The sequence below is a fragment of the Hibiscus syriacus genome, unplaced genomic scaffold, assembly GCF_006381635.1.
Source record: "Hibiscus syriacus cultivar Baekdansim isolate YM2019G1 unplaced genomic scaffold, ASM638163v2 tig00003041_pilon, whole genome shotgun sequence".
NCBI lineage: Eukaryota > Viridiplantae > Streptophyta > Magnoliopsida > Malvales > Malvaceae > Hibiscus > Hibiscus syriacus.
This window is the reverse complement of record NW_024061960.1, coordinates 1,584,659-1,598,808: the sequence shown is the minus strand read 5'-3', so window position 1 is coordinate 1,598,808 and position 14,150 is coordinate 1,584,659. Positions and strand designations below refer to the sequence as shown.

Below are 14,150 nucleotides of genomic sequence, written 5' to 3'. Positions count from 1 at the left end.
TTGAAAAATCTCTTCAAAATTTTTAAAAATTTTAATTTATACATTCATTATTTTCAACAAAAAAAAATTAAAAAATTTAAATTGACCTCCTAATTCTGTCATCAAATTCCGCTACGGCTTCAAACCTCATCGAAGGTCATGTTGAAATCATTCCGAAAATCCTTCCCATTATTTTAAAAATTCTCATTAAGCTTCTCAAAATTTAAATTTTTTTAGCTAAACTCCATTTTTTTGAAAAATCTCTTTCAAAATTTTTAAAAATTTTAATTTATACATTCATTATTTTCAACAAAAAAAATTAAAAAATTTAAATTGACCTCCTAATTCTGTCATCAAATTCCGCTACGGCTTCAAACCTCATCGAAGGTCATGTTGAAATCATTCCGAACTCGCTTGTACGCCTCTCCTTGGGCCACACGAATTAAGAAAACACCTGCCTTTCTGAACTGCGAGAGATGTGATTTAATATGAACATGAGGACTCCCCATTCAAATTTAATGCTTGGTTCTATTACACGAGAACTTCATCCATGGGTGATGTGATTTGATGCGGCATTCACAGTTTGATCATGAAGAATCAAGTGGCCTAGATTAGGGACAACGACCCTATAACTAAAAAGCGTTGAAAATGGGGTCTGACTCGGTCAATGATTTCACTCTCAACTCACTCATCGGCCACCTCCATTACAATACATGTAACCATTTCCTTACCTCACATGACCCTCAAACCAGACCTTCGAGACCGATAAACTCGTCAGCGGCATGTCGCCGTGACTTCGCCTCGAAAACTAGTTCATCTATTTTTCCCAACGCCCAATTCAGCAACCATGAATCTCTTCCATCTATGCATGAATCCTTTGCTGAATTCACCAAGGCTTACCCGCAGTACTCGGATACCGGTCGAGTTGACCAAATACGAGCTCAAGGGTATTACCATCTCTCCTTCTCCAACCATACCTGCCTTGATTATCTAGGTACTGGCCTCTTCTCCTATTCTCAGCTGCAAAAGCAAGAGTCCACGACATGTCGGATTGCATCATCTTCCTTCCCCGTGCCGCCGCAATCGCCTCCTCCGGTCTTGGATATTCCTTTCTTTGGGGTGACTTACAAGATGGGGAATCTCAAGACACTATTACTTCACGGGGGACCAACATCGGAGATGGAATCTGCTATCAGGACGAGGATCATGAGTTTTCTTAATGTTTCGGAAAACGAGTACTCCATGGTTTTCACAGCAAACAAGACATCGGCTTTCAAACTCGTGGCGGAATCGTATCCCTTCCGGTCTAATAGGAAGCTTTTATCGGTCTATGACTACGAGAGCGAAGCAATTGAAGCCATGGCAAATAGCTCGGAGAAGAAAGGGGCTAGAGTTATGTCTGCAGAATTCTCATGGCCCAGACTGAGGATCCAATCATCAAAGCTGAGAAACATGTTGGTGAGCAAGAAAAATAAGAAGCAAATGAAGAAAAGAAGCGGTCTTTTCGTTTTCCCACTTCATTCCAGGATGACTGGAGCCAGATATCCTTATCTCTGGATGACAATAGCAGAGGAAAATGGATGGCATGTGTTGATTGATGCTTGCGCATTGGGTCCAAAAGACATGGACAGCTTTGGCCTCTCACTCTTCCGTCCAGATTTCCTCATTTGCTCCTTCTACAAGGTTTTTGGAGAAAACCCTTCTGGATTCGCTTGCCTCTTCGTCAAGAATTCGACCATTTCGATATTAGAAACTTCAACAACCTCAGGAATTGTAGGTCTTATCCCTGCCGAGAAGCTATTCCAAGCAGTGACTGAATCTCCAGGCACCGATACCGAAGTCGAAAATTTATCTTCACAATCCGGAAGAGTTGAGAAAGGGAAAACGACATATGAGATTGATCATGCAGAAGTAGCAGAAAAACTGAAAGGGCTTGAAATGATTGAAGTTTCAGAATCAGACAAGGCTATTGAGATAATTGAAGAGGACAATGTTAAACTAAAAGGGGAGATCGAGTGTAGGGGCTTAGACCAGGTGGACTCATTAGGACTGGTAACAATCAGCAATAGAGCAAGGTGCCTCATCAACTGGCTTGTGAGTGCTCTGTTGAAACTCCAGCATCCCAACACCAAAGGGACTCCCCTGGTTAGAATATACGGCCCAAAGGTGAAATTCGATCGAGGACCCGCGATCGCGTTCAATGTATTCGATTGGAAGGGAGAAAAAATCGAACCGGTTCTCGTACAAAAACTAGCGGATCGGAGCAATATCTCCCTCAGCTATGGGCTCCTATACCATATATGGTTTGCAGATAAGTATCAAGAAGAGAAGGAAAAAGTGATGGAGAGGAGAAGTAATGAAACCAATACTGCCAATGGAAACAAGGGAAAAGACAAAAATGAAATGGGAATAGCTGTGGTTACTGCTGCATTGGGGTTCTTAGCCAATTTTCAAGACATATATAAGCTTTGGGCATTCATTGCTCAGTTTCTTGATGCAGATTTTGTGGAGAAGGAACGGTGGAGGTACACCAGTCTAAATCAGAAAACCATTGAAGTTCTCTAATTTCATTTCTTTCGGACAATCAAGTTGAGGAAACAATAGCCAAAGGTACATTGTATTCTTGTATGTACATTTCTTTAATGTAACACAAATTAATTAAAAGATAATTAGATACTATGAATTATAGTTAGATATTAGGTTATCCATGAGGATTTGACTTGTATTCTTTTTCTTTCTGCATTAGTGAATTTTCTTTTTTTCTATTAGTGGTTTTTTTCGGAAGTATTTTTCACATAAAACTTTGAAGTTTATTTTATTGTGTGATCACTATATTTATCATTATCTTCTCACAAATTGATATCAGAGCATTTAAAGTACTTGTCTTGATCACGGTAATAGTGACATTGAAGAATTAAATTTCGTTGTTGAATCACAATACCCGATTCATGAACAGACGGATGAAGGTATGAAAAATTGCAATAGCTCTCTTATTGTGGTAAAGAGTAGAGAAAGATTGTTAAATTTTGTGTTTTGTAGGTTTCAAAAATTCTAAGAGATGAGGTTGTTATTTTCTCCACCGTGTTAGATGATGGTGTTATTAGTAAACACGTCTTGATTAAATAAAACAAATGAGGATTTTGTATTGAACAAAACAATTGTAAGTATAATGATTTTAGGGAGCAACAAAAAGTTTAATTTCATTCGTATAACAGATTTAAGAAGAAAAAAAGAGTTCAATTTCATGCACATAACATATTTGTGAAGCAAAAAATCAATTTCGTGGGCATAACAAATTTCAGAATAAATTATACTTTCGCCATAGGGATTAATATCGTTAAGGAAAGAATTTACATTTTCACAATATTCTACTATCAGGAATATGCCTAGGAAAGAAACTAGACCTCTACATAGATTTAATGAGGCTAAAGCATTATGAGTGGCTAAGGATAGAATTATCGTTGATGATCAGGATCATGTTTGTGAGTAAACGAGCAGAAGGCAATATGTGATAAACTAGAAAAGAATGTAAGAATGAAAACAGAAGAAAGAGGAATATGTTTATTGAAGACAATCGTATAGCAGAAAAATGGATACAGTATTCTGGAAATTACAAAATATACTTCACTTAATTATGTATAGTGGACAGACCCACTATATAAACACCTAAGGCTAACCAACTAGCCCAACTGAACGGCCCAACTGACTAGAATTCAGTTATAACAGATTAACCAAATCAGTTACAGCTAACAACAATTACATAATACTCTAATATTCTCCTAGTTTTCTTATGATATGAATTGTCACTTCAACATTTTCCTGGCTTTTTTAGACCTGCTTCACATGACTGGTACTGTTGACTTCTGTCCAAGACTTAACACCAAGACGCAAGCGCATATCACTAAACACTGCAGGTGACAATGGCTTGGTGAGTATGTCAGCCACCTGTTCTGCAGAGGGAACAAAATTTACACTGAGTTGCTCAGCCAAAACCCTTTCCCTCACAAAGTGAATATCAATTTCTACATGCTTTATTCGAGCATGATATGTCGGATTTGCTGCCATAGAAATTGCAGAGGTGTTATCACACCATACAACTGGCTTTCTAGTTACACTAATGCCAATTTCATCAAGTAACTGTTCAATCCAACTCAGAAACAGAATTAGCAAGGCTCCTATACTCTGCTTCTGATGTAGACCTAGACATAACAGTTTACTTCTTGGAGCACCATGCAATTGGATTTCCCCCAAGATATACACAGTAACATGTTGTGGATCGTCTATCTTCCACCGAGGCTGCCCAGTTTGCATCAGTGTAGCATACTAGATTAAAGTTTCCAGCTTGAGTGAAAAACATACCATGCTCAAGTGTGCCACTGAGATACCTCAATATGTGCTTTACTACTCTCCAATGTGTATCACATGGGCTATTCATGTACTGACTAACATTGTTAACAACATAGGCTATGTCAGGTATTATTAAACACACATATTGCAATCCTCACACAATGCTACGATAGAGATGAATATCTCCAAATAATTGTCCATCATTTGCCTTAAGCTTGGGCATAAGAACCATAGGAGTAGGTGTAGGTGCTGACTCATCTAGGTTTGACCTTTTCAACAAATTAGAAATATACTTCTTCTGATTTAAGATCAAGCCTTCTGAAATATGCTCAACTTGCATTCCAAGAAAAAGCTCTAGCTGACCCAAATCTTTGAGTGAGAACTCCTTATTGATTGCTTGCACTTTGGCATCCACTTCTATTTCCTGACTTCCTGTGATGACTATATCATCAACATACACCATCAAGAGCATTTGAGAACATGCTGAATTTCTAATAAATAGAGAGGAGTCAGCTTTTGAAACAGTAAAACCAAGGTTCTCAACTAAAAACTTCCTTAGGGTCTCAAACCAAGCCCTAAGAGCTTGCCTAAGCCCATAAAGTTCATTTCTTAAACAATATACTAACTCCTTTCCATCTTCACTCTTCTGTTCAAATCCTGGAGGCTGTCTCATATAAATTTCCTCAGTTAATTTTCCATTGAGGAACACATTGTTAATGTCAATCTGTCTAAGTGGCCAAATTTTCATAATAGCAACAGCCAGAACAATCCTTATTGTATTAGCTTGAACAACTGGACTGAATGTCTCTGAAAAATCTCTTCCTACCATTTGTGAATAGCCCTTGGTAACCAGACGGGCCTTCAACCTGTCAACTGACCCATCAGGCTTCTTTTTCACTTTAAAAAGTCACTTGCAACCCACTGCTTTGCGTGTTGGTGGCAAAGGCTTTAGCTCCCAAGTTTCATTCTTCATCAGAGCAGTATACTCATCATGAACTGCTTTGCACCAGTCAGGGTGCTGTAATGCTTCATGGAAATTATCTGGCTCTTGAGGGCTTGTCTCAGCAAGTAACACTTTAGGCTTAAAGATGCCAGCCCTCCCACGGGTGACCATGGATTGAACATTCTGAATTATTCCTGATAGTGGTAGTGGTGGTGGTGGTAGTGATAATGATGGTAATAATGGAAGTGATGGAGTTTCATCATGTGATGAAGAAGTGGATGGATGTGATGTAGCATTCGTGAAAGGATGAGATGAGGATGAGATTGAAGGTTGCAATGGAGAGATATCATGTGGTGATGAAACGAATTGATGTGATGATGTCGATAGTGATAGAGATGGTAGATTTGAAGGATGAGATGATAATATAGGAGATGGCAGTTCTGTCCCTTGCTGTGGTAATGTAGAAGATGGTAGAACTGTCTTGTGACTGTGTGTGTTAGTAGAAGAAAGAAATGAAGGAAAGAACAAACTGTTTTGAGAACTAATGTTTTTAGCAATGGATTGTTTTTGATCTGTTCTAGTAGGGTTGTACACCTTTGGCAAAGTGGGAATGCTAGAATGATTTAGGAGCTATTGATAAGGAAACTCATTTTCTTCAAAACGAACATGTCTTGACACATAGACTCGACCAATAGAATCTAAGCATTTGCATCCCTTGTGAGCATGGGAGTATCCCAAGAATACACAGGTAGAGTATCTAAATTGAAGTTTATATTGATTGTAAGGTCTTAAAAATGGGTAACACAGACAACCAAAAACCCTCAGAAAATTATAATCTGGTGTTTTATGAAAAATCTTTTCATATGGTGAAATGCCAGCCAATGCCCGTGTAGGTAACCGATTAACAAGAAATACTACACTAGAGAAAGTAACATTCTAGAAACTTAAAGGCATTGAAGCTTGAGCTAACATAGAAAGACCTACCTCAACTATTTGTCGATGCTTTCTTTCTACCAAGCCATTCTGTTCTGAAGTGTGAGGGCATGATAGCCTGTGCACAACGCCTTTCTCCTCCATGTAGGCTTGAAGAACACCAAACTCACCCCTCCATCTGATTGGAACACTTTGAGCTTGACACCAAACTGCCTTTCTACTTGTTTATGAAATTGAGGAAAAACAGACTTGACCTCAGGCTTTTGTTTTAAAAATAAATTCAAGTATACCTACTATGAGCATCAGTGAAAGCAACATAGTACCTAAACCCATTAGAGTACACATGAGCAGGGCCCCATACATCAGATACAACAAACTCTAAGGGCTATGTATAATAAGTGTGTGAATCAACAAATGACAATTTATGTGACTTAGCAAGTTGACAAGCTTTACACAACATTTTTTCTTTATTAGCATCAAAGGGAATACCATTGTAGTGTTTTAGAGCAGAAAGTAAAACCTCTTTAGAGGGGTGGCCAAGCCTTTTATGCCATATATCCATAGACACTCTAGTATTAACAATATGACAACTTATTGAAGATAAAAAATTATGAGCACAATTATTACAAGAAGAATTAATACAAGCAGAATTATCAATACAAGCATAATTAATACGAGCAAAATTATTACAAGCATAATTAATACGAAGCATAATTATTACAAGCAGAATTGAAATGAGCAGAATTAATACTAGCAGAATTATTACAAGCAGAATTGAAACGAGCAGAATTATCAATACAAGCAGAATTAATACGATCAGAATTATTAATACGCAGACAGATGTCATTTTCAACAGACTTATTCATAGCGACATTAAATTTGTACAGTCCTCCATCTTCACTCCCTTTTAACAGAATTTTTCCAGTGCGCAGGTCTCGAACTTGGCAGAAATTAGGATACAATTCAAGCAGAACCTGATTGTCCTGAGTGAATTTGGAAACATATAACATATTTTTAGTGATATTAGGAACATACAGTAATTTATTTAAATGAAACCTATTGGAATTAGCAAAAAAGAAAGAGTGACTACTGCTCTGTATTGGTAAACAATTACCATTACCAACAATCACACTACCTGTTCCAGGGTGAGTGTCTTTAATCTGTAAATTGTTAAGGTCTTTAGTTATATGATGTGTTGCTCCAGAATCTGGATACCAAGCATTATCATCTATAGTTTCAGGTGTAACTATGTAAGCTTGAGATGGAACCTGAGATTGAGTAGAAGCTATGGACTGTGATGGATGCCCAGAAGGATATAAGGACATATTGTAAGGAGGTGGGCAGACCTGATGATGAAAATTAAAGGGAAAAGCCTGTGGACGAAAAACATGACCTTGAGGGGTTGTTATCAAGGGTGAAGAACCATAATACATCGAGTTATTGGGGAAATTATAAGGAGTGAAGCTGTCGTTGCTTGAATTATATGAGCTAACATTGGCTTGAACATTAGAATAGCCTCTATTATTGCTATTTTTTATAGGTCGAGATGACTCATTCTTGTAACTCATGTCAAACCTATAGTAGCATTTTTCAACAAGGTGTCCCATTATGCCACACAGTTAACAATGTGGTCTAGAGGATGAAAAACACCCTCGGCCTCTACCCCTAGTACTGTTGTTATTATTACTGAAATTTTGACCAGCATTATTAAGAAATTCACTCTTATTTTGATATTCTGATTGTGACATACTATTAGGGACCACTTGATCATTTGTAGCTTGAGTAGCAACATGTGCACAAGCTGTGACATGATTGAAAGAATGTGATTGTCTAGTGTCAGCATCCAGAAGTATAGTACTCACAGACCTTAAATCTAGAGGAGTGGGAGTAGCAGTTATAACAGTGATAACTGATTCAAACTTAGGTGGTAACCCATTTAAAATAGCAGTAATGTGTTCATGTTCTGATATTATCTCTCCACAGCTAGCTAGATTATCACAAACAGACTTGATTTTCATAAAATGATCTCTAATACTTAGCTCTCCCTTCCTCTGAGAATGAAACATTCTCCTATAAGATATTAACCTAGAAGTAGTCTTACCACTGTATAACCTATGAAGAGTATTCCAGATTTCAGCTGCAGTATTAAGACCTATGAGATGAGGTAAAACTTCCTCACTAACAGTAGAAAACAACCATGAGGCAAGAGCACCATCTTGCTCGTCATAAAGCTCATATTCAGGATTCAAACTAACTACACCTTCTGAAGTAATATACTGTGTAGGTCAAGAAACGTTTGAATCTATATATTTCTGAAGTCTATGTGTTTTAATAGTAAGAAAAACCTGCTGATGCCAAATCAGGTAATTGTGATCATCTAGAGTGACATTAATCTTCTTAGTAGAAAACAATCGATTAGAAGCAGCAGTAACAGAACTACCAGTAGTATTTAGGAAACTTTCATCAACAATATTTTCCATACAGATGCAACACATATAGAGAACTAATCACAAACAACCAGCCAAAGACCAGGGAGATCAGAACGCAGAAAGCTAAGTCAGCAAGAAATAAAAAGAACGATCTCACCAGAGTCAACGAACCAACGCAATGCAGTAGAAAAAAACAAGGATTCAAGCAGCAATTGGAGACAACACGCTAATCAACCTGAGAACACAGCACAGAAAGAAACCGAATCTGAACAAGCAGCTGAAAGAAAGGAAAATGCAGATATGCCTCAATTTGGCCGATTAGGGCAAGTGAAGGCGCATCAGCAAAATATTGACGTAGAACAGAATTGAAGGATGCCGAAAGAACTTAGGCAAATCAAGATGCAGTATGCGATTTCAATTGAGAATAGTAACAGAACAATCTCACCAGAATCAGGAAAACAGAACAACCGTAGGAGGGAAAAAGATGCGGCGAATCACGAATCCAAATTGACGAGCAACCGGAAAGAAAGCGACGAGGAAGCAAAAATACGCAGGACGGAAGACAAACGACTGTAGGAAATTAGGCGAATGATACCATGTAAGTAAACGAGCAGAAGGCAATCTGTGATAAACTGGAAAAGAAGGTAAGAATCAAAATAGAAGAAAGGGGAATATGTTTATTGAAGACAATCGTATAGCATAAAAATGGATACAATATTATGGAAATTACAAAATATACTTCACTTAATTATGTATAGTGGACAGACCCACTATATATACACCTAAGGCTAACCAACTAGCCCAACTGAACGACCCAACTGACTAGAATTCAGTTATAACAGATTAACCAAATCAATTACAGCTGTTACAGCTAACAACAATTACATAATACTCTAATAATGTTGTGCATGATATTACTCGTGGTAATACAATTGTGAGTAAAGTTGGCACCCATAATGATCTTATCGATGTGAAGATTAAATTCAAGCTTTGGCAAGCCTTGGGTTCAATTGGAAATCATTTTTTAAGAATACTTGGGTTTGTGGAAGAAGTGGAGAATATGTTCTTAATGTGGATAATTTATTCGTAGAGGTGAAGAATTGATTATTTTGTTGAGGATGAGTGTCATCAAATTTGAGATTTTATTTTGAACTTTTTACACTTTCAGAATTATGTTAAGGTGAAAATTGTTAGAATTTTACTTGAATTTAATGTTATAAAAAATTAATTAAGAGATAATTAAAAAAAGTACGAAACCTACTAGTTTGATCAACAAATAAAAAGTTTACCTTTTTTTCCATCAAAAGCTAACAGTTGCAGTATAATGTGAAGTTGGCTAATTGGCCCTTGGGTTATTGGTTTCTTAAATTTCTCCTTTTTTTAAATAGTCCATAATCAATTTAAAATAAAAATCCAATTACATCTTTTTTTTGGAATCAATCCTTATCCCAATTAGTATCCAGTAGCTGCTACCCGCCCAAAATAATATCTAATAATCATTAAAAGTCCAAAAAAATATTCATCAGCACTATAAATATATTTCCAAGATTACAAATTAATTTTTTAAAGAGAAAATTACGGTATTAGTTATCGATAAATCTTGTGGTACTTATGTCAAATATAATAAAATCTGACATTGTAATTATTTGAGAATGATATTATGACGTTTCGTATTGTAATTCCGATTTTGAGTCGTTATAATTTAAATTAAATATTAGTTGGAAAAATAATTTTTAAAATTTCAAAATAATTGTCCAAAACATTTTTTAAGAAAAAAAAAGATTTTCGAGGAAAATTAGTCTGAAATTATTTTTTAATTTATATTTTTTTAAATTTTGAAACGATTATGAATTTTATTGAAACAAAAGAAAAAATAATCTTAACTATGCAATCAATCAAAGAGAGAATTTTAGGGATTATGTCCATCAAAAAAACTCAAACAAAAATAAAATAAAAAAGAAAATCCAAAAGCACAATAACAATCGAAGTATTCTTTTAAATATGAAATTCATCATCCATAGTAACACAAGAATCGTCAATATTACTCATTTGTCTCTATCCAACTAAACGATTTAGAGATAATGAAGGAATGGCGGGCGAACCAAAGTAAACATATAGGCTGCTTTGTAAAATAGATATGATACATCTATAAACAATCACAAAAGAGAATCTAATCACTGAAAGACCATCAAAAATTGTAAATCAGATACGAGCTATATGAGAATCTCTACACGATCGTAAGTATATCGAAGAAGTAGACGAACAACGTGCCACAAGAGCAGAGTTAAACGTACCAAAAAGTCAAACAAAAAAAGTAAAATATGCGAAAAATAAGAAGTCAAATAAAGAGATTTTTATTAAAAATTAGAATAAAAACTGAATAAAAAAATCAAAGTAAAATATAAGAAAACAATAATAAAGATGAACATCGACGAGCGACAACTAGCATCAAGACTAGTGTTGTCACTTATAAAATCAAAAAGAAAAAAAAGTTAACCTCGGATAGAAAAAACGAGAAAAAAATTAAAACTTTTAAATGAAACTTAATTGAAGATTCTATTTTTGAAAGATATTACCTATAAGATAAAAACTTTTTAACAAATTTCTTTAAAAATCCTTAAAAGTTAGAAGTGATACCAATACAATTTATGGATAAATTTTCTCAACAGAAAAACATTTATGTCAAGTTTTTTTTTAAAAATATATATATATATATATATGGAAAATTTTATAGTAATTTTAGGATTTTTTTATATTATATGATATTTTAAAAGAAATAGGACACGTTTTTATAAGCTAGTTGACTTTTATTCTGAATTTTAAAAATTTAATCAATCATAAATTGAATCCAATTGTCATATTTATTTTAAGAGATATTAAATTGTTTCTGACCTTATAATGTAGGGATCTCCTATAAATTTTACCTAAACTCCCGAAAGTAAACACTGTTTTAGCAACAATATTTTTCCTTAAATCTATATAATATTTTAGGCATACATAGGCATCGTAAATAAAAACTATATAATAGATCAAACATACAGATCTATCTTAATTTAGTCGATAAGATAAGAAGTATATAATGAAGAATGTCTCGCAGAGATGTCGAAAGGATCAAAGCCACTCTGCTGCACTCTTATTGCCACCTCTGTTCATCATTCGATCTTCAATTACCCTTTCTTGGGGGATAAACTGGTTGTACCTGCTACAACTGCAGATATTCATCACAATCATCGAAATGAAAAACATGCTCCATCGACGAATTTTCGACTTCGTTTTCGATCGAAGAGGGAAAGCTTACCCATCTGAGTTGAAGGTTGTAGGTGGACATGTATTTGCTTGTGAAGGTACCATATCATATTCATCTCCTAATCCTTTTGCTGGTTGAAAACATTGTAGTCACCATTTTTTCCATTCAAATAGTTTATATTATTATTATTATTATTACTTTTTATTATTATTATTATTTAAAATATATATTATTACAAACCCAACAACCAAACTCATTACAAATATCCTGGCCCAAACAGAAACCCTAAACCTAGGCCCAAACCAAACCTAAACTCAGGCCCAAATTAAAATCCTAACCTAATCTAACCTTAACCCTAAGAATCCCCCTTCAACTGTCGCCGCCGCCACCAGATCTGACATTCCATCCGCGAACTGAAGCCTGTCATTTTTAGGGGCCGGTCGTCTTCACTATTCCATCATCATCATCTCAGCAACACAGCAAGAAAAAGAGAAACATCAAATAAAATTCAATAAACCCCTAAAAATTCGGGGAATTAAAATTATAAATCATCACCAAACAGTGATAGCCAGAAAAGTAAGGGATTAGGGTCTTTACTTTATTTTTTTATCTATGTAAATCTAGGTTATAAAACCCGAAATTAGTGTAAAAAAAGGGAGCGACTCCCTTCATACTTTGAAAATAGTACAGAGCAAAAATTATTGAAGGTAAAAAAACTTTCATTTTTAGTTTCGAATATATATATATATATATATATATATATATATATATATATTTACAGAAAAATAAATAAAAAGAAGAGAAGAGATTGGGTGGTTATCGGCGAGGGGAGTCTAACCGGGGTCGGTTCGTCTTCCTAGTGACCGAAAGTGGGGAAAGTCGAAGCGTCGAGGCTTTTTTATGGTGTTTAGGAGTAATTTTTGTTGGTTTTAACCCCAAGTAAGGGCTTAGAAGTGTAGATCGGAGCGAAAGGGTTGTTTTAGGCTTGGTTTAGGAGCTCCAACCACCGCGTGTGGAGGCTGGAACGGCGGTCGAAGCAGCGGTGTGAGGTGGCCGACAGGGGGTCAACCAAGAGAGAGGAAAGAGGGGAGAAATTTTTTTGGTTTTTTTTATTTTAGGTTGAAAATGAAAAGAAAAGAAAAAGTATGTTATATAGGGGAATTTCGGGGTAAAATCACGTTTAAGTTCCCCCATGTTTAGCGCGTTTTTGCACTTTGGTCACATGTGAGGACCAAATCTGTTATTTACTCATTTTTCATGTATGTTATATATTTATTGGAACATTTGATTTTAGTTCGTTTTTGCACTTTGGTCACCTGTAAGGACCAAATCCATTATTTACCCTTTTTTCATGTATGTTATATATTATTTGGAATATTTGCTGTTTAGTCCCTCTTATTTAAGCACATTTTTTCACTTTGGTCACCTGCGAGGACCAAATCTATTATTTACCCCTTTTTCATGCATGTTATACATTTATTGAAATATTTGCTAATTAGTCCCTCTTATTTAAGCGTGTTTTTGCATTCTGGTCACCTGGAGTGATTATTTAATTTCATTTTAATTTTGTTAGACTGATTTAGTAATTTACACTTTTTTTACTTAATAGTGTATTTTAGCCTTGTAAAAATGAATCATTTTCAACTAGTCCCTACAATTTCAGCATGTTTTACTTATCTATTTTTTATTTGTTTTAATTTAATTATGTAATTTTTATTTTGTTTTAATCAAGTCCCTTGTAATTACATGTCCAATTTTTTTAATCCCTATAGTTTGATGTTAATGCAATTTAATCCATACATATTTATTATCTTATTTTTATTTTTTTGTTTATTTATTCCTTAATTTTAATTTAATTTATGGTCATTTGAATTTGCATTTTTTAATTAGTTTTTAGAATTTGTCCCTAGATTAGATTTATAAACCAAATTTGATATAGTAATTAGGTTCTCATCTTAGTTTCAATTAGGGAATAATTTGATTCGAGTTTTCGCATAAAATGCATGATTACTGGAGTCAATTGTTCGAATCCTTAATTTGTTAATCATCGACTAATTTTAAAGCTATTCTAATTTAGTCTCTTTATTAATAATAATTAATTAGGATAGTTATTAGAACTTTGGGTTATTATTTAAACTTTAGGGATTATTGACTTAGATCCTTAAACTTTAGACTTTTACATTTAGATCTCCTGATTATAGTTCTATTCTACTTTAGTCCTTCAAATTTAAATAGAATTTTAAATTAATATATTTAAATAGGTTAAATAGAG

The 14,150-nt window shown here is 34.8% G+C and overlaps 1 protein-coding gene across 1 annotated transcript; it reads left to right on the top strand.

Moving 5' to 3' along the window:
* Positions 1–704: 704 nt before the first annotated feature.
* LOC120168463 (molybdenum cofactor sulfurase-like) lies at positions 705–2,606 on the top strand. Its single transcript, XM_039177101.1, has one exon. The coding sequence runs from the start codon at positions 844–846 to the stop codon at positions 2,542–2,544; it is 1,701 nt and encodes a 566-aa protein (XP_039033032.1). The 5' UTR covers positions 705–843; the 3' UTR covers positions 2,545–2,606.
* The last annotated feature ends 11,544 nt before the right edge of the window (positions 2,607–14,150 follow it).